This window comes from Octodon degus, unplaced genomic scaffold (assembly GCF_000260255.1).
Source record: "Octodon degus isolate 3935 unplaced genomic scaffold, OctDeg1.0 scaffold00075, whole genome shotgun sequence".
NCBI lineage: Eukaryota > Metazoa > Chordata > Mammalia > Rodentia > Octodontidae > Octodon > Octodon degus.
Genome location: NW_004524651.1, coordinates 11,358,926 through 11,385,991, shown reverse-complemented (window position 1 = coordinate 11,385,991; position 27,066 = coordinate 11,358,926). Strand labels below are relative to the sequence as shown.

At 53.5% G+C, this 27,066-nt stretch overlaps 1 protein-coding gene across 1 annotated transcript in view; it reads right to left on the bottom strand.

The window, feature by feature from the left end:
• Positions 1 to 27,066, bottom strand: part of Ptprm (protein tyrosine phosphatase, receptor type M) — a 681,934-nt gene that overhangs the window by 9,095 nt on the left and 645,773 nt on the right. Inside the window, exons 24-32 of the mRNA XM_023720402.1 lie at positions 26,947 to 27,063; positions 22,711 to 22,865; positions 21,967 to 22,102; positions 19,624 to 19,773; positions 18,527 to 18,700; positions 17,499 to 17,630; positions 14,001 to 14,126; positions 12,063 to 12,226; positions 6,527 to 6,662 (exon numbers count right to left, since the gene is read on the bottom strand). Of these exons, the coding sequence (XP_023576170.1) occupies positions 6,527 to 6,662; positions 12,063 to 12,226; positions 14,001 to 14,126; positions 17,499 to 17,630; positions 18,527 to 18,700; positions 19,624 to 19,773; positions 21,967 to 22,102; positions 22,711 to 22,865; positions 26,947 to 27,063 (1,290 nt within the window). The remainder of the gene's footprint in view (positions 1 to 6,526; positions 6,663 to 12,062; positions 12,227 to 14,000; positions 14,127 to 17,498; positions 17,631 to 18,526; positions 18,701 to 19,623; positions 19,774 to 21,966; positions 22,103 to 22,710; positions 22,866 to 26,946; positions 27,064 to 27,066) is intronic.

The following is a 27,066-nucleotide window of genomic DNA, read 5'->3' as shown; positions in this document are numbered from 1 at the left end:
AGTCTCCACAGATTCTGTGATGACTGGTCAGTTGGTCTCAGAATCCAAAAAATGAGGAGAAAGACCACAAATCATCTCGTGCGCTCCTCCCAGCACCGGAGTGAGAGCTGGACACCTCCCGGCCATGCCACCCGATTGCTCCTGCTCCCAGGGGCGGGCCTACTGGGGCTCAGCCAGCTGCTCAGGGGCACACCTGGGGGAGAGGCATTGTCCTTGAGAGTGCTCAGGCCTCCACGCCAAGTCCTTCGCATCCAGTGCCATTCCCTGCCTGCCTCACACCGTGTGAGGAGGAAGTCGCCTGTCACTCCTCATCCTGAGACTCTGGCTCTATCCCCTCAGAGCAGGAGGATGAAGAACCCCAAATGGAACCTGAGCCAAGTCATTCTTCCAAAGTCCCCACTGAGGAGTCACAGGCCACGCTCAGAGGAGGCTGTGGCCTCTGATGCCACACCGCCTGTGTCCGTGCAGCCCGTCGGGCACTTCATATGTCCCACGCTGCCTGTCCTAGAGACTCACACGGCAGAGCGTGTGCCACCTACCTGTGGCAGAGCCTCAGTAAAAGTCCCCCAAGTCCTCCTTCAAGAAGCAGGGGGCCTGGCCACAGCGGTGTCCACAAGTCCCAATGGCCTGATCTCACCTCGCCTTGCTACCTGCCTCCCACACCTGTGCCCTGTGTGGGGCACAGTGCTGCTGGCAGTTCTAGAGGCGCCGGGGACTGGAAATGCCTGGGCCCACACCATGAGCTACTGGGCACTGAACACTGTGCGCTGCAGGGTCTCTTGATTCGCAGTCACTGAAGGGGTGCCTTGGTCCAGGACAAGGGGATGGAGGAGGGACAGAGCTCCTGAGGACAGGGCAAGGCCTGCTGCTGACCCTGCTCCATGCCCAAGGCCTCTGGCTGGCCGGATCCAAGCAAGCTACAGGTCAGGTGTACCTTCACTGATTTGTTATTTTTGAGTCAGGGTCTTGGCTGTATAGTTCAGGCTGGTCTTGAACTGTTTATGTAGCTCAGGTTGTCCTGGAACTCAAATAATCTCTTGCCTCAGCCTCCTGGGTGCTTGGATTACAGGTGTGCTCCACCATCCCGGCTGCCCCAGGTTACTAGGTTGTTGTTTGGCGGTACCTTGGAATCAGTCGTTTACTGATTTGATCATCTATGAAGATGGACAATTATTATTTACCAATTAAAAATAAAGCTACACACACACACACACACACACACACACACACACACACACACACTGCTGAAGCCAGGCCCATTTCAAACGAACTGGAGCTCTGTGGGATGCCCGGAGCCAGGTCTGACAAGGATGTGGCGCCTTCCGAATCTCACGGGGCTCTCGGGCAGGCAGGACGTGCTGTCCTCAGTGAACCCTGCCCAGGGTAAGCTGACACTCGTGCTACGTGGGTTCTCCTCTGTTCCCTGGACCTTGTACTATCACAGAGCTGTGTTAGGTAAACATGTTCTACGTAGTCAGACGGGTCGGTCTCCAGGGCTCAGGATGAGTGCACAGCCCAGCTGTGGCTGATCTCGAGACAGACACAGAATGATGAGGCCTGCGCACCTCCCTGAGGGACAATAAACTAAAGATTATAACTGGTGTCGCCTGGCCCAGAAGTCGAGGTAGACATCAGTCACTGGGGTGGGTGACAGGACCTTCCTGACCCACCCCTTCCCGTCCTTTCCATGCACGCTTGCTGTGTGACCTGCTTCCCCCTGGATCAGCATTACCTACGCTGCTATGCTTGTAATCCTACTGGTCAGTCACGGTTTTGTCCCAGGCTGTATCCACCTCGTGATTTTGCTCTATAAAACTTTCCTTTACAGAGGCGGGCTCTTTGGCCACCCACTTGGGCCTTCTTCTATCTCTTAGGAGCCGTCTCTCTCAATAACATTTCCTACTGTTAACCTCTGTTGTCCCTTACTTAGCATTCTTCGGTCTTGGGGAACAAGAACTCAGTGCACCAGGTTGGGAGTTACGCTCTCTCGTGCCATCTCGAGCTCCTCTATCAGTACCGCGGCTGGTTCCCTCTTCCTGGCAGGCAAGTGCTGCTAGTGGAGGAGGCTTCACTGGCTTCTCAGGCACTTGCCAGGCACCTGATCAGCTAAGCCACTGAGGACGCACTGCTGTCACCTCTGTGTGCGCCCTTCCTCCTCGACAGCTCTGTGTGAGGGGATGCCACCGGGCCACATTTGCTGCGTGGCATCCTCACCTCTCATCCTCAGCCCTTGCTACCATGATAAGCCTATGCGCTGGGGCTGAGCCCCATCTCTAGTGGGCAGGCAGCTGGGGGTCTCTGGAGTGCTGGGAAGCGAGGGCCCAGAGCGGGGTGGGGTCTGGCTCTGCGCTTGGCCATCAGTCCCTATAACACCCTGGCATGGCTTTGTTCTCTGTGGCCCCAGCCTGCCATCCCGTGTGGGAAGACAGAGCCAGACAACAAGGCCCTCCCGTGGCACAGAGGCCCGGCAGGCGTCTGGGGTCCATACTCTTTCTCCTTTAAAATTTTAACGAAATGTCACATTATAGTATGTCACAATCATAAGGTTGACTTTTCTACAGCTTCTTTGTTTAAATTAAAGCTCTGGGAGTTCACTGTTGGGGGCGGCGCATGGCAGATGGGCTGCCCTCACGTGGTCAAACTGAACTTGGAAATGGGCCAGTTTCCTGGAAAACACGAGACACACAGCTGTAACCCCTGAGGAGGGACACTGAGACACTATGGCTTTGTCCCTCGTGTTTCTTGTCTGTTCCTACCCTCAACGCTGGCCTCCTCTGCCTGCCTCACACACTGTTTTATCTGATGAAATCTGCTGAGTCTAGGCTTGCTGTCAGAGCAGTGGCACCTCTAAATTACAGTTGGGATAATTGTGTGTTTTGACACAGGACAGTCAGTAGTTGGTGTATTCAGAGTTGTAGACTATCTAGGTACTCCATGATGCCCAGTGACCCCTTGCAGCCTGCTTCTCCAACCCTGGAGAGCACCACTTTCTCTCCTGTGTCTGTTCTGCCTGGCTCAAAATGACACAGCCATTGTATGATATGTGGCCTTCCTTGTGCAACTGGCTTAAATCCATGTTACAAATGAGAAAAATGGGGTTTAGGAAGTGCTTGCATTACATTTTGTATCTCACTGGTACAGGGACAGACCGTGTCATCTGTGTCCCTTGCATCCATGGCCCACGCAAGTTCTATGCATAGAGCCACAGGGTGACTGACGGAGGCTGGGCCCAAACCCTGGCTGTTGGCACAGCGAGTATAGCAGGCACAATGTTCCCGTGGGCGCTGAGGGGCCAGCGATACTCTTAGGTAGGAACGGACTTGTTTAGGAGAACACCCAGGGGAGGAGGCTTTGTAGGAAGCAAGGATGTGCAGTTGGCAGTGCCATGTGCGGTTTGCTCCAGAGTGGACCCTGGAAGGGAAAGATGGGGTGCTGTCTGGGGGTGTTGGCACAGGAGGGGAGAGAGGAGAGGAGCAAGCACCTGGAGAGAGCAGAGGGCCACCATATGGCGGAAGGCCTGAGATGAACACGATGGCTCCCGATGCCCTAAGCAGGGTGTCCTGCAGGGCAGACCCCCATGTTCATTAAGACCTTGGGCAAGGGTGGCCATATGGGGGATGCAGAGGCAGGCGGGCCTGCCAGGGGTCCTGCAGGGCAGTCTGAGGAGTCCTGACAATGGGGTGGCAGGCTCCCAGGTCATCCTGGAAGCCCCAAGAAAGGCCCTGGACCTCCAGCTTGGGTTGGACCACTCTTACCTGGGCCCAGCAGAAGTGGAGCTCAACCTGGGCGCCTGCAGACGCACGCTGAGGGGGCAGCTTTGCCCAGCCTGTGGAGGCATCTGCCAGGGCGTCCAGGGGGTCACTTCCAGGTACAGCCCTGGGGGCTCTTGGGTTCCTGCCCCAGACCCCCAAACCCCTAAGTGTGATTGGTCCCTAGAAGGGTCCCTCTGTTGAGTCCTGGGGGCTGACAGTGGGGTGAGGAAGACAGAGGTGGGGGAGAGCTGCGGTGGCTTCAGCACCACGGTGGGGTCTGAGGGCTCCACCTCTGATGGGGACAGAGATGAGCAATGGGGTCAGGGACGCAAGCAGCCGGCCCTCCTTGGTCAAGAAAGAGCCTAATTTTGTGTTCTACATTGGTTTGCTCCTTAGCAACCTACTGGTTTTCCTCCACAACCTGAAAACGAAGAATGAGATGAAATCAACCTTCAGGCCGGGCCTTCCAGCTCCGTTGGGAGCGCTGGCCTCATCCCTCCAGCGATGTCCTTACGCATGACAGAGCTCACATAGGCAAAGACAAATGCCCGAATCCAAGAGCCGCTATTCAAAGAATAGCACTGAAAAGAGCACTGTGACTTGCCCAGCGGTCACCAGATATTATCTCTTCTTCCATGGCAGTCAGCAGCCAGTTTTTTCAGGGAATGACACATACACTTCATTTCTCAGCACTGACTGTACCCTAAGCCTGGTAGGACCCCACTTTTAGCACTGGAACCCCCCATGACTGCAGAGGGCACAGCTGGACAGGAGGAATAGCACCTCCAGTCGACATCAACCATTGTGGATTTCACAGCAGCTGGCAGAGGGTCTTGGGTGCTCCCCACAGACGCGTGACGTCTAAGGTCGCAGACGAGCCCTATGTACCTGGCCATCGTGCAGATCTGGCCGTACATGCTTTGAGCTTTCACACTGTAACCCTAAGATGTGTACAACTGCTACATGTCATAGAACGTATATTTCTATCTTGGGAGTATCAGAATTACCCACAATGCCAGAATCCACTACTTGTCACAGATCAGTGTGCTGTAACCATGTGGCCCCTGCTGGCAGCCGCCTTAGCCTCCGCTCATGCACGAAGCACTGTCCCTATCATTGTTTCTGCTCATAAAGCTTTCTGAGTGATGCGAGCTGCAGCTGGAGCCTGGGAGGAAAGGCCCAGAAGGCCCTAGGCTAGTGGTCTGCCTCATCCAGGCTGCCGGGGGAGGGAACGGCTTTTTTTTAAAAATCAAGGGCAGTGTGAAGTTTGGAAGTCACATATCTGTCCTTGAGTCTGTGCTGTTAGGTGTGCGCTACAGTGAGCACTTTAATTCCAGCCCTAATGCCAGTCTCCTTCTCTGTCTGTACTGGGCACGCAGGCTGCGGGACTGGTCTTCTCTTTATGGTCCTAGCCAGTTCCAGAGAAGCTGAACACAGAACATACCTGCATGTGCATGTGTGTGCGTGCATGTGTGCACGTGCATGTGTGTTTGTGCATGAGAACTCTCCTGCTCCATGGAGCATGCTCCTAGCTGTGCCCGCCATAAAGCACACACAAGCACAGGCTGAGGGCTCGCTCTCCTGACCCCCACCTGCACTGACGGATGCCTGCAGAGCCTTTGTGCACCGGGGGACTTTCCACACCATCTCATAGATGCCTTCACGTTGGCCGGCCTCAGCGAGCCACCATGGTCGGCTTTACCAAACTAAAACTCAAGAGAGCGACTTGCTGAAGGCACGGAAACTGGGAAGCCGAGGTACTTGAGGTCACTTAACTGGAACAAGGCGCAGAGCTGAGACGCAAGTTTGGGGTTCCATGGGCCTCCTTAAGGGCAGTGACAAGGGGTACAGTTCCCTTGTGAACCTGAACAGAAGCTGATGTGACAATGGTTGACAATTCCCCACTGGCACCCAGCTTCCTGGGGACAGAGACGCCTTGCAGAGTGGCTTGTGCTGAGTAGGTCTCCACCTGTCTTAGAAGCTGGTTGTCACCAGTCACTGTCACATCCCCAGTCCAGGGAAGCAAAGGTAATTTCCAAGTTTCAGAGGGGTACCCTGGCTATTCAGCATGAACCCCTCTTTATCTGATGTAAGCTCTGCACACAGCGCGCCCAGAACACAGCCCTTCTGAGCATGTCTCCTTGGCCACCTCTCCCGCTCCCCACCACCTTGTGAGCCCTCCTGAGGCCCTGCTTCTGCTCTCGGGCTCTCCAGGCCGAGCGGCACAGGACCGCCCTGCTCGGAGCCATCTTCCTATTCCGCAGTCCCCATGCCTGGCATTTCAACAGTGCCCCAGAGCGATTCCTGAAATACTCCAGGAAAACGGCTGTGCCTCACCCTTTGTTTCTCAGCTGCTTTCATCCTTTCCTCAGACACGGCCACCAGAATTAGATGCGGTACTTGGGGTGTCAGGCTCAGATTCACAGCTTTGATAAATATTAGGCAATTAAGCTATTTATAAAATATGTAATTCGAAAATCTGGCATTTCATGCACTGTGATTATTTCCTCTCTGTGGAGACTCCGTGCCTGGCCACGTGGAAGGCACTGGCAGGAGGGAGCTTAAGGACGTTCATTTGTGAGCGCCAGCTACTTTCACTCCGCAAAGGAGCTGAGACAATGTCCTCCCCCCCCCCCAAAAAAAAAAAAAAAAAGCAAAGAGGAAGAGAGGAGGAGAAGATAAAAGCCCTAGAGCAAAGTGATGCACCGAGTCTCTTCCTGTCTGAAATCAGGGTTGCAGCGCATCGGGAGCTGGGGAGGGGACAGAGGTCCTACCAGGAGGTCCACCATGTTGGGCTTGTTGTTCCGCAGCGTCTTGACGGCGTGGAAGACGTCCACGGTTCTCTGGTGCCGGAGCATCTCGCAGACAATGCTGATGGCGCAGAACGTGCCACTGCGACCTCCCCCGTTCCTGTCACAGGAGAGAGGAAGGAGGGGGTTGGGTGACATTTACCCTCACGCTGCATGTCATCCCCCACCATGGAGGCCTGTCATAAACCCCTGAGGACCAGTCATGAGCTCCTCCGAGGCCACTGGACTCCACATGTGGGCCAGTTCTAGTTAAGCAAAGGGCACAGCGGGGGAGGGGGTGTTTGGCTCATAGTTCCCCAGGGCTGGGGGTCTCTCCAGCATTGCCTCAGCCTGAGACCGTGCTCCCCAGAGCGGCGCCTCGCTGATCTACATCACAGTCCACACTGGAACATCTCCAGTGGACAGGCATGTCCCCTAGTGTATCAGGTGAATTCTGCTCAAAGATGTGCCTAGCCATGAAACAATCTACTAGCATCTTACAATAATCTCTAAGACAGACATGGTCTAGTTAAGTCATCAAATTGCCCAGTCTGGGCTTGAACCTGCCACCCTCCTGCCTCAGTCTCCCAGAGTGCTGGGAGGACAGGTGTGCAACACCACCTCTGACCTACAGGAGGGCTATTTTAAGACAAAGCTTTTTACTTGAACTAATTCTAGATGTGTAGAAACACTGCACGAATAGTGGAGAACTCCCCTGGACATCCACCTTCCCTGCTGTGAATGTCTTAGAAAACCATGATGTGCCAACAAAACCAGGGAGTAACACTGGCACAGTCTCACACACTGTCCCAGCCCAGGCGCAGATGCCACCAGATCTCCATGCATGTCCTTTTCCTGGTCAGGGTTCAGGAACTGGTTCTCATCTTTCATTTAGTTGCCACCTTCGCTTCTTCCAATCTGTGACAGGTTCTTGGTCTCTCCTCGTCTTTTCTTTTTGGTACCAGGAATTGATCACAGGACCTCGCACTTGCCAGGCAAGCTCTGCACCACAGAGCTGTATTCCTGGCCCTCCTTGTCTTTCTCAACCCAGATGGGTTATTTTGAAGAATATGAGACACAGAGGACAGAATGTAGGGGAAGAAAGCACCAAAGGCCAACAATGGACTGCAGCAGACGGAACGCAGCCTGCCTTTCACCTGGATGGTCTGATGGCTTCTCATGAGTGGAAATGCAGCCACATCTTCAGGCAAGAAAATCGCAGAGGACATCTTGTCTTTCATGGAGTTCACCGTGTCAGCTACCCTGTTCTCGTTGATGTCAGCCTTGCTCATGAATGAAGGCAGCGTCTGACAGGCTGCTCACCTCCAAGCTGCCATCTCTGTGCAGTTAGCACGTATCTTGGGTGGAGCTACTCTGAACCCACGTGAATAGCTGGCTACTGCTCCCAGATCCAACGCTGACAGCACATTCACTGGAGGATCATATCTACAACAATTCAATTTTGTGCTTTGTTCCTTCTGATATTTGACCATAAGAAAGAAGTGTCTCTCCTCCCTGCTTAAAAATGTATTGTTTTATTTATAACAGTGTAGACATGGAAAAATATTTTATTGTATGAGCTAAAATTCAATAGTGCCATATTTATTTTGTTGTTCAAGATTTTCCAACTCTGACCCTCAGAAGTTCCATTAGGTTGGCTCCTGTGTTCTTGGGACAAATGCCTTTTGTGAACATTTTTGAATCTTCTGGAACCAAAAGACATTTCAGGTACTTCCTGTTTCCTAGACCAGCTGTGCTCTCCTTTTCCAAGGAACTAAGAGACCTTTCATTTTTTTTTTCTTTTTCTCGGAACTGGGGATTGAACTCAGGCCCTTGAGCTTGCCAGGCAAGCCCTTATTCCACTGAGCCATCTCCCTGGCCCCAGACCTTTCATTTTTAAAAACACAATAGTACTGTTATCCCCCAAATGAATATTACTGCTTCAATAAAATCAAATTTCTACCTAGTTCAAATTTTCTATGTGGTTTCTTACAGTTGCTTTTTAAAAATAACACATCTAAGTCTGCAGATACCTTTGGTCGATAAAGTTTGCACTTGTGATCTACACGTTCCTCTTTCTCCTTTATTCTTAGAAATGCACTGTTGAAGAAGTGGGGTGCAGTCTTCTGGAGAGCCCCGCATTCTGGATTTGTCTCGTTCACCGCACCTGTCTGGCATCTACCGCATTTGCGCTCTGCCTCTGTCTTGTAGATCAGAGGTCAGCACGAAGGCTTGCGAGGATCCAGGCGGGGCGGGCGGCTGGAAGGGCGCCGCCGCACAGCGAGGCGTGGTGCGCGCACACGTCCTGGGAGCGGCGCCCGCGCCGTTCGCGCTCCGCCCCTCCACGCAGCACCCGCCCGTCCCTCGTGGGCCGCGGAGCGGGGGAGCGCGGCGCGGTTGTGCGACGCGCGGGCCTTTCACACCTTCCTGCCGCCTCTTCTCGAGCAGAACCGCTGCACGCTGGTGAGCGAAACCCGGGTCCTGCCCACCTCCCGGGCCGGCGGTCGGCGTCCTGCCTCAGGCGGCGCTGGTTACCCGCGCAGCCACCTTCTAAGCTGTTGTTTTCCTCCGACGACTTTCGGTTTGTGGTCGTCTGGGAAAGACTTGGAGCGACAGCGCGGGGAGACCCGTGGCCAGCGTCTTCCACGGGCCTGCAGGGCTGGGGACCCTCGGGGCCGGCCCCGACACCGCTACCCTCCTACGAGTACCACAGCGCTTGCCACCCACTGCTCCCAGCAGCGTCTGCTCCTTCTGTTCAGGGAGCTCCGAAACAGCCGTCTCCTACTTCTCCGGCATCCTGACTTAGCCCAGCCGAGCGCGCCCTGCCGCCGAGGTCCGGCCTGGGTCCTGCGGGGAGCCTCGCCAGGCGTGCGCTGCCCACCACCACCAGGTGGCGCTGTGTCACGCCGACGAGGCCGCCTGACCCCGGGGAACCAGGCCACCCCGCCAAGGCCAAGTCTAACTTTATTTTTATTTTTTGGTGGAACTGGGGTTGAACTCAGGCCCATCTACTGAGCCATCTCCCGGCCCCTCAAACTTAATTTTTTAATAAAGAAAAAAATACAATTTTTTTTAACCTTAAAAATTTTATTTTAAACTGAGTATAGTGATAATTGATGATACCTGTAACATATGTATTGTTGAATGTTACCCTGCTTTTGTCTTTTATTTTTGTTCTTGGCTTTGTGTTTACTTTTGAAATAAAACAAAATCAGAAAAAAATACTTATGAATCTAAGCAAAAATAAAGCTCTTCTGCTCAGAGTGTCCTGGGAACAGGGCAAAAGGCAGCCCCGCAGGTAGTACAGGGCTGTTGGACTGGGGGACAGCCAGGAAAACTGAGGTGCCCTCCCCAGACGGCTGCACTGGCCTACAGGCGCCAGGCCCTGGGTTCCACTCGCAGCACGGAACAGAACAGCTCTGAAAACAAACAGATCGAATCCAAACTGACTAAAGTGTCAGGATTGCAGCTGAACTTTATCTACTCAGCGAGGGGAGCCCTTCTCTTCCTCTGCTCAGAGCTTAGAGACGGCCCTTTGGAGGACAGAGGAAGGGACACCCACTGGTGGCAGATGAGCATGGGGAAGTCCGACACTTTCCGAGTGAACTTTCCGAGTGAGTCCCTGTGCAAGACACTCCCGTGTTTGGGTGAGGCAGGGCAGGGCCCTGGGGCCAGTGGGTGACATGAGGGGCCAGGTGGACGGTGACCTGTACCCTCTGCGGAGTCTGTCGCTTTGGCTCGCCTGGTCCCCTCCCAGCGAGGCCTTTTTGCCTCCATGTTGCAGAGATCTCCTGTGGGTGTCTGCCCCCCTGAACAGAGACGGATGCGGAGGCTTCGAATTTCCAGGGATTCTCTGAACGTCATCCCTGACCGCCGTGGCTTTTTAGTTGGCTGAAGCTGGCACGGGCTGGATCATTGACTGCGGATCACTGCCAATGAGGAAAGGCAGGTGAGGGCTTGGAGAAGCCTGGTGTGCGCGCGCTCTTGACCCCCGCTGCCGCCGGGAAACACTTGGAGGTCTGGGCTCTGCTCCTGGAAGGCGGTCTCACAGGCGTGGGCGTGACCAGAGTGGGCACCTCACAGCTCTCAGGGGGCCCCACCCTGCGAGCTGGGCTTCCCCTGCCCTGCGCCTGAAGGCCCTCCCATTTGAGCCCTGCTGTCACCTTTGGAGTCACCCTTTCAGGACCCTGGCTTTGTGTCAGTCAGGTTTCCATCTGTCGTAGTCCCTAATCCCTTTAATCAATTTATAAGGAGAAATAGCTTCATTTGGCTCAGGTTTGGAGTTTGCAGTCCACGATGGAGGGGTCCTGTGGTAAGGGCTGATAGTGGAGGAGCTGTTCCCTTTATGGCCCAGGGGGCTAGGAAGGGAGGGAGGGAGAGACAACCCGAAGAGGTAGGGGGAGGAGGAGAGTGGAAGAGGGGAAAAGAGGAAGGAGGAGGGGAAAAAGGAGGGGGAGGGGAAAGGGGATGGGGAGAAGGCAAGGAAGGGAAAGGGGGTGAGGGCGGGAGAGGGGAAGAGAGGGAGGGACAGAGACTGGGACCCAGTAGCCCTCTCTGGGCCGAGTCCCTGAGGACCTTCCAAGAGGCCCCACCACTTTCCAATGTCACCACGCAGGGACCAAGCCTTGATCACCTGGGGGCTGAGGACATCTGTCTGGGCTAGGAACCACAGCAGGGTGGGCAGACCTCCCAATATGGAGTGCCCACCAAAATCTCCCATCCAACCACGAAAGCCAGAGAGACAGGGCTGTGAGACCCTGCTGTGGCTTCTGTGGATGGTCGGACAGTGCCGCGTGATGGCCCAACGGCCCTGGCTGGTGAGAGAGCCCGTGTGGCAGCACTGCTGAGCGCTGTGGATAAATCCTTCTGGCCTAGATGATTTTAAGTTACCAATAGTTTAGTGTCTAGTTCAGCAAATTCCTGAAGATGTTAGCAGTTGCTTCTCAGGAGTCAGGCGGTAGCCACGGCACCCAGCCGAATTGGCTTATGTGTGCTTGCATGTGTGTATGCCCTGTCCAAGGGCCAGTGGTTACTTCTGTGGCAGGGACACGTCAGCTGGGCTCACATGTCCCCCCAAAGTTCCTGTGTTAGCACCCTGATCCCCCAAGTCATGAATGGTATTAGGAGACATCAGGGAAGTTACTCCGGCTAGGTGATGTCCTAAGGGTCTCCATGGTGGCCTCAGTGACTTTGTAAGAAGACAGCTGAGCTAGCACGTGCTCTCTCCAGGGGACAACTCCGCCATGTGACAGGTGGCAGGAAGGCCCCTCAGCTGCACCAGTGCCTGTGCCTGGACTTCCCAGCTCCCAAAGCCATGAGCTAAATAAACCTCTACTGTTTACAAGTGACCTGCTCTTGGGTATTTTGTTAAAGCAATAGAAAATAGATTAAGACCCCACCCAAGGCAGAACACACGCTTGTTCCTGGCAAGGCACCTGCACCCTTAGAGAAGGGGTCACCCACTTCCTCCAGAGCCCCAAAGGTCAAAAGGCACAGCCCGAGCAGGCGGCCCAGCACTCACAAGCAGTGCACCACGGTGCGGCCCTCCCCGCCGTTGTACTCCTCCTGCCACTTGTCCACCTGGCGGATGAGCTTCAGGAAGGAGCGCTTGGACACGGGCGTGTCCCTGTACATCGGCCAGCCCAGGAACTGGAACTGCTGCACCATGCGGTATCCGTCTTGGGGCTGGGGGGGCAGGCAGAGGAAACGGGTTACTGCAGGCTCTTCCACCTGCTGCTCTTGCGGAGAGCAGGGCGTGGCTGAAGCAGAGGCTGGCCCGCTGGCACGGAATGAAGGCAGCTTCTCCAGGCCTCCAGAGTCAGGCTTTTTAATCTGGAGCTGCTATAAAGAGCCAGGTGTTTTCAATGACAGATCTGAAGTGAAGCGGAAAGTTTGTCTTTCTGCAGAAGCCAAGAGAACCTGACAACAAAAGAACTGGCCACACCGTGCACCATAAGGGGAAACGGCCTCGGCTTAATTACAGGTCGAGGTGTCTGCGAGTCCAGCGTGGCGCAACTTGCACACTTCTCGCAGCGCAAGATGGTCTGTCGTGGGTGTGAATCTTGTGATGGCAACAGTGCATTCGTCTTTAGTCAGGAGGAAGGGAGTGGCAGCCTTCTGAGTTCGTGTTAGAAAAGTGACAGCAGCTTGACTCTCGGGCAGGGACACTCTGTCCTCTGGGCCCTGCTTCCTCTGCCCTGTCCCGTCTAGCCTCCCATCTGCGGACCTCACAGAGCCGCGGCCTCAGCACTACTGGCAAGTCCTATGTAAGTGTCCCCAGTCCCTCCGACTCACAGTCCCCCTCCCCCACCGATTCCTGCAGCATCCTCCTAAACCTCCTGTGTCTGACCCCGACCCCTGACCTGCACCCCAGTGTCCCCCCAGGCCACCAGTCACTGTGACCAGCATCCCCAACTCAGCAGCCACCGATGCCATCACTCAGCCTGGCCCTTGGGTCCTAGTCTGCCTCCCCCTGCTGCCCTGCCAGTCATCTGTCATGGGGTCCTTCCCTGGGACCCCTCGCAGAGCCCGGTGGACCTGTCGTGGTGTCCAGGCTCAGCACGGGAGCCAGCATAGTCCTTCCACCACGTGGCTCTCCTCCAGGACCAGAGAGGAGCCCATTTCCTTGCGGGCAACTCTACGCTGGCAGCAGCCTCCAGGTTGGCAGGCTTCTCTTGCCCGACCCAGGCACCTCCCTGCAGGTGCTGGGCTGCGCCCTCCTCTCCACCTGTCCCTTCTCACACAGAGACAGGGCTGGCTGCGCCTTCGCACTGCCTGCCTGCTCCACTCACTTCTTGGGGCAGTGCTCCTAGGCACTTCCATTTAAGATAGAGGCTGATCCTCTCCTGTGCCTGGCCCAGCACCCTTCACTGCTGATTCTTTACCCCATATTTCCCACTTTCTGACTCGCTCTATCTCATATTTTAGCTGTTACATCAATTATTTATTGCCTCTCTAACAAAGGCACCTTGCTTGAGCAGGCTTAGCCCGGCTCCTGAACCATCTCCTGGGAGCACCTGTGCCCATTCTTCTACAACGCGGAGTTGGCAAGAGCCCCCCGCCCCTACTTCAGTACTCAAGTGGGCCCACCCTGCGCTGCTCCTGGCCTCTGGCTGCTGGCAAGGCTCCCCCAGGGTCTTCGCTGGGGCTCTCCCACCTCGGACCCTGACTGCTTCCTGGCTACCAACCCCACCTCTGCAGGCCACAGTGCAAGTCCCTAGCAGGTCCCCCATCCCTTGGGTCCTGAAAAGCATCTTTCTCTCTGGGCTTTACCACAGGCTATCCAGTGGCTTTGTCTTCAGCATGTCTCTAATTCTCTTTAGCACACAAGCTCTGTAAAGTCAGGGCCTGTTTTGTTCCCTGATGGTTTCAAGCCCTAAGAAGGAGCCTGCCCAGTGTCCTCTAGACTAGGGGATCACCAACAGGAGATTGCAGGGACAGCGGCGGGCCTGGCTCTTACCCTGGCTGCGTTATAAATCCGGAATATCCTGCTGATGATGTCCTCTTCCAAGTCGGCAGACACGAACTCCACCTGGATGGGGCCGTGCCTGTGCACGCCGTTCTCGGGCCAGTACTGCGGACACAGCTGAATTGAGGCCGAGAGAAAGCAGAAGCCTGAGTATCTTGGGGGAGGCTGGTACCGGCTGGCAGTGGTCTTCAGACTGGATTAGTTCCCTTCTCATCTTCCCAGGGAGCAGGCCTTAGGACTTTCCTGTCAGCCCACTCCTCGACTCCACCTGTCCCTCTCCTAGCACCTTTTCTTCATTCCCCCCAAAGCCTCTCTAGCCACGCATAATTCTGCTTTCCCGGAGGTCAGGAGGGTGCTGTTCCACACGCCCCTTTTAAGCTCTTTAATCTTGCTGGAAGGGGTTCTCAGGTGCTGGCCCTACAGAATCGAAGACAGTTAAACACATGCACATACCTACTGACTCCCAAATCTCTGGCCTGCCCACCGGACTTCTGAGAGCAGGTTGTTCTGTAGTAAGATTGAGGACCGGTGATGCAGTGTGCGTGGGTCACACCGGCACTCTACTCAAGCCCTCCCAGCTCACATCTGGCACCAGAGCACACACTTTGCTGTTTTACCTGGAGGTGCTTTAGATTAACAGTTTCCTCCAGTCTCCAGCTCCAGGTTTCGGTGCTACAGGGTCCCTGGAACTTGGGCATGAATATAACACATAGCCCAGTGAGCAGAGTGCTTTGGGGTGTGGTGGCTGGGGAGCAGGGTGCTTGCATCTGCTGTCACCTCAAAAATTCCTAAACTTGGAGACAGGTGGGGTAACAGCCTAAGATCTGCCTCCTTCAAAACCCTTCCCTAAATCTCTGAAGCCTTCCGAGGCATCGTAGTGTGAAACTGAACTTCTAGGGTCTCTTCTGAAGCTGTTTAATTTTTATCTTTTGGGTTTCCTTGGGGAACAGACAGCTTGTGGGGAATAAGAGAGAGAACCAGTTCCTTACTTTCTAACCTGTTGCTGCGGGGCCAAAAACTGCTGAGGGTCACTGGCTGGATTTCCTGCCTTGATGGCTTATTTTCCAAAGGGTCTAAAATCTCATTGTCGAATGTTATAAAGTCTGATTTGTATCCAAGATTATAGGAGAAGGTCCCAGTGATCAGCAGGTTAACAGGAAGCCCTCTATTTTATAAAGGAGTTCAAGGTTAGAGCTCATGATTAAGAATGGAAGCAGGAAACCAAGTGAATTTTTTGCATGTCAGTTAAATCTGCTGTATTTTAGAAATAACACTCATTTACTTCTAAATAATACTTCCATGAAATATTTTCTTTCTTGCTAGCAAGCACTTCCTGGTGACAAGTTATTAAACTGCTTTGTCAAACAATGGCACACTGACGTTTATTTTTATTCTGATACCCAAGGGTACCCACTGTTAAAATTAATAGGCATGATGATGGGAAGCCGAGATAGTAATGAAAGCCGTAACACGCACATTTGAGCTGCTCTGCCCATTTTTTCCTAGCTGAGCTGGTTCTGCTTTCTTCATATCACTGGAAGCGCCTGATCAAAAGCTTGTCCCTTAACCAGACGAGTACGGAGGGCCCAGGCTGGCTCCTGGCATGCTGTGCCTACACTCTGCCCAAGGAAGCCATGTAGAAAATGGCTTAAATGGTGCATAACTCATCCATGAACCGGACCTATAAATACTTAAAATAGCTAAGTGCTAGTCTCTTTTTAAGTGCTAGTCTTGTACAGTTGCAAAGCCTTTAAGTTCAAACGCTCACTTTAGTGTTCGCAAAGAGACTGGCTCCCACGAGCCTCTTTCCGCTCACTCTGAAAATCTGCTCTGTCTGCCAAATGAAATTGGAGACGTTTTGTGTCTCTCACAGCCCGGGAGCCAAGGCTCACTTGCTGTCCAGACAGTTTGGGTTTAGAAAGCAGCTTTAGAATGCAAATGCCACTGCTCACCAAGCACACACAAGAACCACGCGTGGCTTGTCCACTGATAGGGACTAAAGCAGTCTACACTGCCGCGTCTCAGACTTCACACTGGGAAAGATGTAGAGTAATCCAGGCCAGGGGTGAGTCCCTTGTACCAGGACTGCCTGTGACAAGGATGAATGAATCTATCTATCTTTCCTTTCCTCCCTTCCCTTCTTCTCTCTCTCTACATATATATGTCTGTCTGTCTGTCTGTCTGTCTGTCTATCTATCTATCTATCTATCTATCTATCTATCTATCTATCTGATACAGGGTCTGAACTGTGTAGTGATCCTCCGGTCTCAGCCTCCCCAGTGCTGGGATTAGAGGCATGCACCACACACCCTGCTCTGGGGCTGGCACAGTGTGCTTGGGATTCTAGGGCGAGCACAGCATGTGGTACCAGGGATTGAACCCAGACCCTTGTGCTTGCTAGGCAGGCACTTAGACGGCTGAGCTATCTTGCCAGCCCGACCAAGGTATCTTCACAGAGTGGCACTCAGCCTTGCAGGTCGGGCGGGGAGCGGGCCCTCGGCTCTCGCTGCAGTTGTAGCCTCTGTGCTCACGACTGAGGCACCTGCAGGGAGGAGCTCTAAAATATTCACGCTTCAGCCAAAAGGATGCGTTGAGAATAAGGATGATCATCATTTCATTAACCAGCGTGCAGACGAGAGCCTGAAGAACACACTGTTGTAAACCTCATGAAAAGCCACGCGCAGCCACCGACGGCCGGCGCTGCCCAGGCGGGTCATGGGAAGGAAGCATCTTGTTCAGTTTGGACACTGACATATTTCAGCAGTTTTAAAAACTAATTTTTCTGCTAGATATGAAATTGAAGCTCATCTGGCTCCAGAACCAGTGCTTCCTTAACACACGCGAAGTGCTAACTTCTCACGGTGGCCTTGTCAGAGCTGCCCAGGCGGGGACCTGGACGACCCCAGCGCCCAGCGCTGTGGCACTGGCGGCACCCTCTGTAGGAAGCTGCTGTGCGAAAGCCCCACTCCGCATCCCACCTCTCTTCTTTCTTGGTTTTCTGTCTTTTTGTTATTTTACCAAAGAATGGACAACACTAGCTGGGGTCCCTTAAACCCGCTAGCCCCGTCCACCACCCCAACCGCCGCTCTTCCTCTGGAGGCTCCCAGCGAGCGTGGCCGGGCAGGGCTGCTTCCTTCTCTGCGGTCCTCTGGCTGCCTGGGGAGCTGTGGCACTTGGGCCCTGCTGAGCTGTGACCTTGGTCTCGCCATCCCGTGGGGCCGCCCAATGCCCAGCCCTCCCTGCTTTGTGCCTTCTGCCGCTGCCTGTGCCCTCGGCCTGTCTTGGGTTTGCAAGGCTCTGGCTCCTACACCCCCGGTCAAGCCCGGCTCGCCACCTCCTGCTGGTCCAAGCCCAGGCACGGCCTCCACTTCTCAGTGTGCACATGCAGGGCCCACACCCAGGCACGGCCTCCACTTCTCAGTGTGCACATGCAGGGCCCACACCCAGACCCGAGGGCCAGCTGCGCCCATGACTGGTCGGGGGCCTCACCTGGGCAGGGTCCACGTCGTTCAGCATCACCACGGACGTGCAGTGGTAATCCAGAACCAATCTCCAGAAGTCTTTGACTGTGTTTGGCAAAGGGTGCTGGGTGACTATGAAGGCCGAGGGCTGTTTATAGCTCTGCACACAAACAAGAGAGGTGCAAATACAGCAGGAAAGTGGAAGCTGGGGGGCCGAGCACAGAGACGGGTGGACAGAATCCCAGACACGTTTAGCCACTACTGAATTCTGTCACCACTGTCAACATCAAAGAAGACCTAATATAAACTCATCTGTGGAAGAACAGTGATAAAATGGTCTCTTTCATACCAAGAAAATGTAATAGCCTGCCTACCAATTTTGAATATTTCTGACAGAAATACAATACTGGCTCTGCGCATTAATTATTTCAGTGGATGATACTGAAATTCATGTTATAAATTTGTGCAATTAAAATAGTTCTGCTCTTCCTACAACTTGCTGGCTTGCCATCTCTCTGCATGCTGGTGTGGCACAACCCTTCCCCGAAGGACATACGCTGCCTCTGCTCTGGAGATGTTGGAACAACCTTCAGGGTCCTTCTGTGGCATCACATCAATGAGCTAGAATTTGCACGTTAGCCCTGAAAATACCCACTTGCTTTTCCCGTCAAAAAAGCAGAAGAAGCAAGCACCCCGACAGGAAGCGAGAGCCCTGGGCTTTCTCCCTCTATCATTGCCCAGATCAGGAGGAAAGCGAGCCGCGGTAGCACCGCCAGCTACATCACTCCACTTGCCTGCCTCTGACTTAGGGTGTCCCTTGCCCTCCGGCCTGAGTAGCTCGAGGGCACAGAGCCCAGCTTTCACCCTTGGTCCTTCCAGACTGGGCCTCTGAGGCACCAGTGACGTCAGAGTGCACGAAATCTGACCACTGTTTCCTACTGAGAACTTGGGCTGCACCTTTCCAAAGGGTGGAGCAGATCAGAGAACCAGACCCCTGCCTCCCCTGGGATTCTGCCACCAGCAACCATTTCTCCAGGGACAGGGTGGGATGCTTACGTCCATCAGGGCGGCGTTGATGTAGTTGCTGCTCTCGCCGTCGATGGTGATGAGGAAGGGCAGGCAGCGGTCTGGGGGCAGGATGTCCATGCAGCGGTTCTTCTCGTGGTTCCGGGGCAGGAGCGCGATGCTGCAGTCCTCCACGCGCAGGGTCGGTGTCACCATGTTGAGGGTCTGCAGGTGAAAGGCAGGCGGTGACCTCTGGGGACTGCAAGCTCGTCCGTCCCCTGGCTCAGCAATTCAAATGCGCATATGGGAGCATCACGGTGCGCCCCATCAGGAAGGAGATGGGGACAGTTCCTAGGTGACACGCTCCTTAATTATCTTATAGCTCTTTCTAGAATCTTTTCAGACCATCACTGAAACTTCAGATAAGGGGACTATGATAGCACGCTAACTACAGCGGTGACATTTTTGGAAGACCGCACGAGGAGGAGAGGGGCTCACGCACTTCTGTGTCAGGGCTGTGCGAGGGACATGTAAGATCCTGGGCTGACGGCTACATGGCTCCTCCCGCAGCTCCCCAGGATGACTTTTTCTTTACTTGGATTCAGCCCACCAGACACGGCACCAGAGAGGCACAGCAGGTGCCGTGGGGCCATGTAGTGCTGGAAGCTGGGGACTGCGAAGGAGGGGATGGGTGGTTCTCCCTGGAGCCACCAGACAGCCACCAGCCTCTGGATAAAGCTAGAGTGCAGGGAATGCAATGGAGAAAGAATTCCCCAGAAAACTCTTACCATACATGTCCACAGCCTTCCTGCACTCTAGGTTAGCTACACTGGGAGCAGGGGACCTGGGGCGCGGTGGGGACCCTTGTGTCTGCTTGGGGGAGGCCAGCGGTCTTCAACCAGCCCTTTCCAACGCCAGCCCTGGGGACGTCCGAGGCTGTCCACACACCTTGGCATGCTGCTGGTGTTGTGGACATTCAGAGGCAGAGCCCAGGAGAGGGCTGAAGGTCCTGTACAACAGCCCCGTGACCAGGAGGCTCCAGCCCAGGCGTCCGCTGTGCTGAGGCTGGGGAGCCAGGCCAGGCTCAAGGCTCAAGCGCTGACTCTGAGATCAAGCCCACACCACTCGCCTCCCCCTGTAGGACTCACCCGGAACTCCTCTTTAATCTGGCTGGAGTTTGTCTGCGGGTCCAGCTTGTTCATGTCGTAGTACAGAGACCGGACTTGGGAGGCAGGGATGGAGGTGTCTCCGCAGAGACAGGCCTCCAGAATGGCATCATGGATGAACACATACTGCTCCTGGAGAAGCAGAGAGACCAGTGAGGGATGGGGAGGCGGGCGGCTCCAGAGAGCTGGGGGTGGGGGCCCATCCATGCCACCAGGATCACAGATACTCCCAGCGACCCTCGCGGAGAGGAGCAAGCTCCAGGGCTCCCTCAGCAGCGCCTGGAAGGAGTTCGTGCCAAATGCCACGCAATGGGCCAGATGCAGTCACAGCAGGCCCGATGGTACATGGTAAGCAGACTCAGAGAACGTTTAAGAAGGAAAACCTGGAAACAGCGCCCTGAATCCCACGCAAAGAACTCCTGCCAGTTGGAAGGCATGCATCCCATCGCCCCTGCCACTTTCCAGAGCAGCTCTGGAGTCCTCTTTCCTGAGTATCTTTAGTTACGCTGCTGTGGCTGCCTTGATATCCTGAGTGGAGTGGATTCAGAACATTCCTTTTGTGGTCATTTGACCTCAGGGAAGGGCTAGAAGTCGCAGAGTGCCAGCAGGAGTGAGCCAGCTCAGTGAGGACACAGTGTCATGCTTGTATTGGACAGAAATTGCTGCAAGCCTTTTGAGTCCATTCAGGACAACCAGGTAGCCTTGAAAAGACACTCATGAAAGAGGACTTCCAGAACTGAGGCAGAAAGCAACAAGATCAGTGGGCTAAGGGTATTCGAAATGAGAAATGTTTTGCGGGGATAGAGTGGCTTTATCTGCCTTACTATATATTTTGATGACACCTTCAGTAGCACTATAGCAACTGGTTACAGCGCCTCTGTCATCCTGATCCGCAAGTTTGGAAGTCGCTATTTCAGGGGAAAGAGTATAAGTGCGTCTATGTGAAACAAGAATTTGCTACCCAATTAATGATGCAGAGAAGGCCCAGGGCACCCTGACTTGCTCTGAAGACAGTTTAGAGCACTGGGAATGACTCACTTAAAAACCCAAATGTGGACGTTCCTGTGAGCCCGACATACGGCTCCTGCACACGTGCACAAGTGTCTACCTCTTAGAAATGAGATGCACACACCTACACGTGCACAGTGCGCACACACCGGGCCGGGCGCGGCTCAGCGGCAGAGCGCCTGCTAGCGCGGACGGGGCCTCCGGCTGGGTCTCTAGCACCACAAAACAGCAAGCCTAAAGGTGGAGCTTCCCATCCTGTGAGGCACTGACTTTCCCTGTAATTTGGTAGCGTTTTACCGGCTTGCTATTGATCTGTAATTAGAAGAAATCTTCCAGCATCCCTGACTGACATCATTTTCTGTGACAGGATCTTCAGCTCTCAAAACCTTCAGTTCGCTCCTACTAAACCTCTCTGCAAAAACGAAGACAAGCGGGAAGATGATCGTGGCAACAACGGAAGTGCGTTAAAATACGTTTTTATCATCTTCATCCTTAAAAAAAAAATTCCTACTCTAAAAAAAGGGCACGAAGCAGAATTTAGAGTTTGTTAGTTTTACGTGAGCTAGCAAGATGGAATTAGGGGTCCCCGTGGTTTTGTAAACTTTAATGCACCATGGAAACCCAAGGGACTCTAGTTTTTTCTTTTTCGTGCTCTGTGAATTATCTTCCAGGTGGAGGGCTGTAGCGCCTACTGAAAATGATCAAATATTAATAAAAACATGACTGTCCTAGGAATAGGATGGAATACTTCTCAAAAATTAAAATCTGATATGCCTCTGCCTGTCAATTTCCAGTCACTCCTTGGTATAAAGTCTGACTACAAAATGGACCAATTCCCACAGTGCCAGGCCGCTGGGCAGAAGCATCAGGGACAAGAGGCTCCTGTTTTTCCTCTTGCCCTGAAGAAGAATAAAATGTGCAGAGACTGCTCCAAGCCACTTGGCAGAGGCCCAGCTGTTCTCAGGAGTGGTCTCGCTCTGGTTCCCAGCTAGTTTAAAAGATGGAATAAAAGAAACTGCAAGGAAACCAGGAGGCTTAGTGTGGAGATGCCACTGGGTCGCTTGACACAGAAAAGCAAGCCAACTTTGGCTCTCAGCTAGAGTTACCTGGAAAGCTCCTGTCACGACATCCAGCCTGGAAACTACTTTTCTGTTTACTCATAGGAAAGCCCCACGGAGAAAGGAGGGAGGGACCCAGGATCCCAGGGCCACAGCTCTGTGGCCAGCAGCACCTGCAGCGCAGCTGGCAGGCTTCCTGCTGCCTTGGGCTCTGGAGGGGCACTGGGGCACACCAGACAGATGCGCGGGGTGGCCCTACCTCTGTCTGCACCATGTTCACTCTCCGGGACCGCAGCTCCCGCACACAGTTGTAGATGTCCACCACCCCCTCCCGCTCGGCCATGTCCAGCATGATGTCGATGACAATGAAGCAGCCTGTCCTCCCGGCGCCAGCACTGGTGGAGAGAGGGCTCTGTCAGTGAGGGAGGGGCCCTGTGTATCCTCTTTGCCTGATTTATTTATTTATTTTCTTTCTTTCTTTTTGGTGGTGCTGGGGATTGAACCCAGGGCCTTAGCACGGAGCTATATCCCCACCTGTTTTTCTTTTACATTCAAGTTTGTATCATGTTTTGATCTGAGGAGTTTTCTGGAGAGCTGACGATAGTATGCAAAAGCAGCTCATTTTTCATCTGGAGACCTGATATTGTGAAGTTGCTATGTTGCGCAGGGTGGGCTTGAACTCGTGATCAACTGCCGTAGCCTCCCACCCATACCAGATGATGGGTATGGGCTGCCATAGCCCTCTATGAGCTGCCTCTTTAAATTTTTATTTATCTATTTATTTACTTTTTTGTGGTACCGAGGATTGAACTCAGGATCCTGTGCTTGCCAGGCAGGCACTTATTCTACTAAGCTATCTCCCCGGCCCTTAAAATTTTTTTGAAGGAGGCACTCACACAACTAACCATCAAAACACAGATACATCAGGATTCAGCACACCCTGTGCCAGACAGCCCCTGTATCCAGTTCCAGAGCACCCAGGGGTCCACCGGGCATGGCTCACCTGCAGTGCACCACCAGGGGGCCCGCATTGGGTGGGCTCTTGGACTTGACCTGCCGCACGAATCCCAGCAGGCCAGTGGCGTGGTAGGGGACCCCGTGATCTGGCCAGCCCGTGAAGTGAAACTGTCTGATCTCTCGGATTTCATGGATGCCTCGCTGCGTTCCCCGAAAGCCACAGCAACAGGGAACAAAGGTGGGGGAAAAAAAAAAAAAGATAAGCAAGAGCAACCAAGGGAGCACACAGCACACCTAAGTAGAAAGCTCTAGGACCCTGGGGCTAGAAAGCAGTGCACCACTGGGGAGGAGGCCTGGCTTCCATCCTGCGCAGCTAGTGCACCCCAGCTGGCGCCTCCAGAAAGATCTGGGTGGGTGGGGAGGGGAGGTGACATCAGGGGAAAACATTATGGTGCGTGCACAATTCCCCTGGGCAGATGGATCCTTTTGGTTCTTTGAAATCCCTTTCTGAAAAGGGGGCTGTAGGAAAAGCTGCCCAAACCAGCTGCTGAAATGCAGGACTCCTGCTCGTGCTCTTGTGTCCTGGTCCCGTGCCACCAGGCCTCATGTAGCCTCACACATGGCACACACTGTGCACGGGCAGAAGTGTCCGCTGGAGGGAGGAATGGACGAGGGCCGCTTTCTGCACAGATGGCTGGGAACGCACCTGCGCAGGCAGTGCAGCTTGCTAGGGGTTTCCCTTTAATTGAGGTCAACTTATGACCCTTTCAGCTGGCAGGGACAATCTTGTGACCCCAGGGCTCCAAGCAACATACAAGTGAGGAGGGTGGAGAGCTACCAGGTCACTGAGTGGCCGTCCCAGAGTGCCGTGGGAGCAGGCTAGTCACAGGGGCACACAGTGGGGACGTGAGAGGTTCTGCTGGAGTTCTAAGGGTGACCAGGACCCAGAACAGGTGGCACAGAGAGCGCAGGGTATGCTTGTGTTGGTCTTTTGACTCTTGTTTTGAGAATAACTGAATAGACTCACACACAGCAGGTTTATTTTCTAAGACTATGTTTTAAGGCAAAAGTTTGTTTTGAAAACAAGAATTGCTTTTGAAGCCAAGGCTGTGTGTAAATCTGCAATTAAATTTCACTTTGTCTCTTACTGGAGAGCCATTGATGAGACATTGCATTAGGCCTTGGCTTTGGGTTTTGATTCTATCTTAAAGCTAAATACACACATTAACCTTATCATGTTTCCCATCAATCATCCCTCACACATACTTACTGAACAAAGAACAAATTTAGAAATGTTTATGTGCTTGGAAAGAGATGGAGGATGTAGATTTTAAGATAAGACCCATTTGCTATAGGCGTGCTGATGTCTCAGCTTACTAATCTACAAATGTTGAAGACTTCTTTTTCTATCAAAACACTGTTTGTTCCTAGGGTTTAAGCTGCGAGGAATTAAGCAGTCGAGGATTCACAGTGTGAATCCGCACCATCATCGCTAAGTAGGCTCAGTGACCCCAGAGCAGTGCCTCCCTGCAGGTAGAGCCACATTTCTTATTGCTGAGAAGTGACATGATCTGGCCGGCCCCAGGCTCCACCAGAAGACAGGCAGTGGATCCTCTGGCTTTAGCTGCAGGGGCTTGGGCGGGTGTGTGCGGGTGTGTGTGTGTGTGTGTGTGTGTGTGTGTGTGTCAACTGTGTGGTGGATAGTCCACGAACTGGGACAGCAATAACTCCTTTTCCATGCCACTGGGGGGGCTGCTTTCTGGCCAGCATAGCCACGCCCGAGCCCCGTCCGTCATGAGATGGGCTCCCGACTGACTCATCAGACTCATTTTCCGGAGCAGAGTGAATGTGTTTCTGAAATGCAGAACATTTGCTCCAGGACAAAGCCTGTCCTCTGCTATGTCTGTTGTTGACAAGATTAGCAGAGGACGTTGCTTCTGATCCAACCTGCATCCTCACTCTGGGACGCTGGCTTCTCCTTTGCCTGCCTCATAAACTATTTGGAGAAGAACGTCACCGATGCGACCCACGCTCACAGCCCAAACACTTCCTAAATGCACGTTAATGACATTTCTCTTTAGTCTTCATTATAAGAGTGTTGATGCGATACACATCAGTGACAGGCACTTAATTGTTCCATGCAGTTGAATGGGAAGCAGAATCCACGTCATGTCACAGTACTCAGTGCAGAGTGGGTGTACTGGAAAGGTCTGGGGAGGGACTGAATCACTGGGTGCCCGCTCTGTCTGGGACAGGGATCGTGTGTGTTTCCATGGTTTGTCGGAGTCCCGGGCACCTCTAGGTAGAGTTAAAGGGACAGGCTCAGGCCAGGCGGGGATGGATTTATAGCCTGAGCTTGTGTGTGGCAGGCACAGCTGGAGAGGGCGTAAGGGAAGTATCCTATGCAAGACAAAGCGCTTGGGCTCCTAGCGCAGTGGCCGCCATTTCCGAGGAGTGCGGAGACCCATTTCTCACCTGTACCTCTCTTCTCACAATGTGCTGTCAAAGGGAACCGGGATTGGAGGTATTTCAAAGTGCACCCTAACCACTTTGTTCCTTTCTATTTTAATGAGAAAGTTTCATACCTAAAAGAAGTGTTTTACAGAGGCTCAACGGTTTTCCTAAAGATTCCAATGGCCCCCTGGAAAATCTTGCATGTGTCATTTTGAGTCCCCAAGTGCATTCACAGTCCCTCTCCCTTCCCGCCTCTGCACGGGTTGTCTGAAGAGTAAAATAACTGGGTGTTTCTTAAACATTTCTGTGCAGCCGGGAACGTAGCAGAGTATAATAAGAGGTTAAAAAAAGAGCAAAGAAACAAATGAACCTTCCTTTAGCAACAGAGATGCACTTCCAGCTTATTAGAGAGCTGACTACTGTTCAAAGAACTCCATGTTTAAGCAATGGCTTAAGAAAAAAATACTGAGGGTCTCATATTGCTCTCTGTTTTTAGGCAGTTATTCACGAGTCCTCTTGCCCAGAGCCACACAAAAACCCTTCATGTGTTTTTCCCCAATCCTGTCTATGAAGGAAAAAAAATCGACATCAAAGTGTGAGGTTCAAAACTTGGAGAACTGAGTCAACCAGAACCTCACATTCTTTGAAGTCTCTGAGCTTCCTGCCTGCTTATTAAGAAAGACAGGCAAAGGGGAAAAATGCTAAAGAGTATGTGAAACAGATGAAAATGAACTAAAGAGATTCTATGACAAATCTGGCTTTGCAAACCAGGAACTGTAGTTCAGATCATCAGCATAAATTAGCCAATAAGCACTCAGTATAATTTCCTGGATTTCCTAAAACTGGGCTTATGAATCCCACAAATGCATCTGGTGTTGGGGGTGCAATAGGAAGAGGAAGGTCAAGAGCCAGGATCCGGCATCTGCCTCTGGCCCAGGTCCTGCCAGGGCGCCTGCTCCCCTCACACGAGCGGGCATGGCCCAGCCCCACATCTGGGAGACCTGGTGGGGTGGGCCCTGGGCAGCACAGCCCGTGGGCCCCTGCCAGTGCTCCTCAGCCGTCACCTCCTCCTTCCCCGCGCCTACCTGTGACACTTCTTGGGATGGACTGCAGTTTGCTTCACCTCCGGCCCCTCCCTATGTCAGCAGAAAGAGGGGATAAGGAAATTCCCTGTTACGCCCTCCAGTGCAGGAGGCGGAGCCCCACCCATGCGTGTGGGAAGAGGCTGGAAGAGTGGCCACATGGGGTCCCCAACCCCACATGGGCAGCTGCCGAGCGCTGATGCCACTATGGCAGTGAGCATGAAGGAGGGCAGGGCCACCATGCAAGCTCTCTTCTGGCCGTGGGCAGAGGCCACGTGGTTTTCCAGGTAGGCTAGGTCTGCCAAGAAAACCTATCTGTCCGTATTGAATGGAGCCTGGCAGTACTGTGGAGGAGTGCATGACCCCAGGGATGGCTAGCAGCTGCATCTCAGCAGCAGCCCTCAGTGGCTCTGGGACCCCCACAGGGCCCTTCCGCAGGGAGGGGCTCTAGCAGACTTCCAGGACAGGTGGCAGCCCTCAACAGGCCTCGCTGGGTGCACAAAGAGAAGGGCAGGATCGCACCCGGCGGGGTAGGCACAAAGAGACAGACTTTATCTTCCAGTTTAGTTGCAAATTCACGAATTGTTATGAAATGGACCCAACTGGCTGCAGTGGCGCTGAGCTGTTATAGACTCCGGGTCAGGATGTGGCCTTCAGAAGCCGCCTGTGCTCACCAGGACCACAAATAAATTGCCCGGGATAAGTCAACGAGGTTAGCACACTGCCGCTCTAGCTCTCCATCTTACCTTTTCCACAGCAAATGTCCTTATCACATATTCCGCCAGCAGTTCTGTTTCGATTAGGGTAACCTTAATGTCTTTGTATATTTCTGTGTCGTCTGGCCAGTATTTGCAGCATTTGACCTT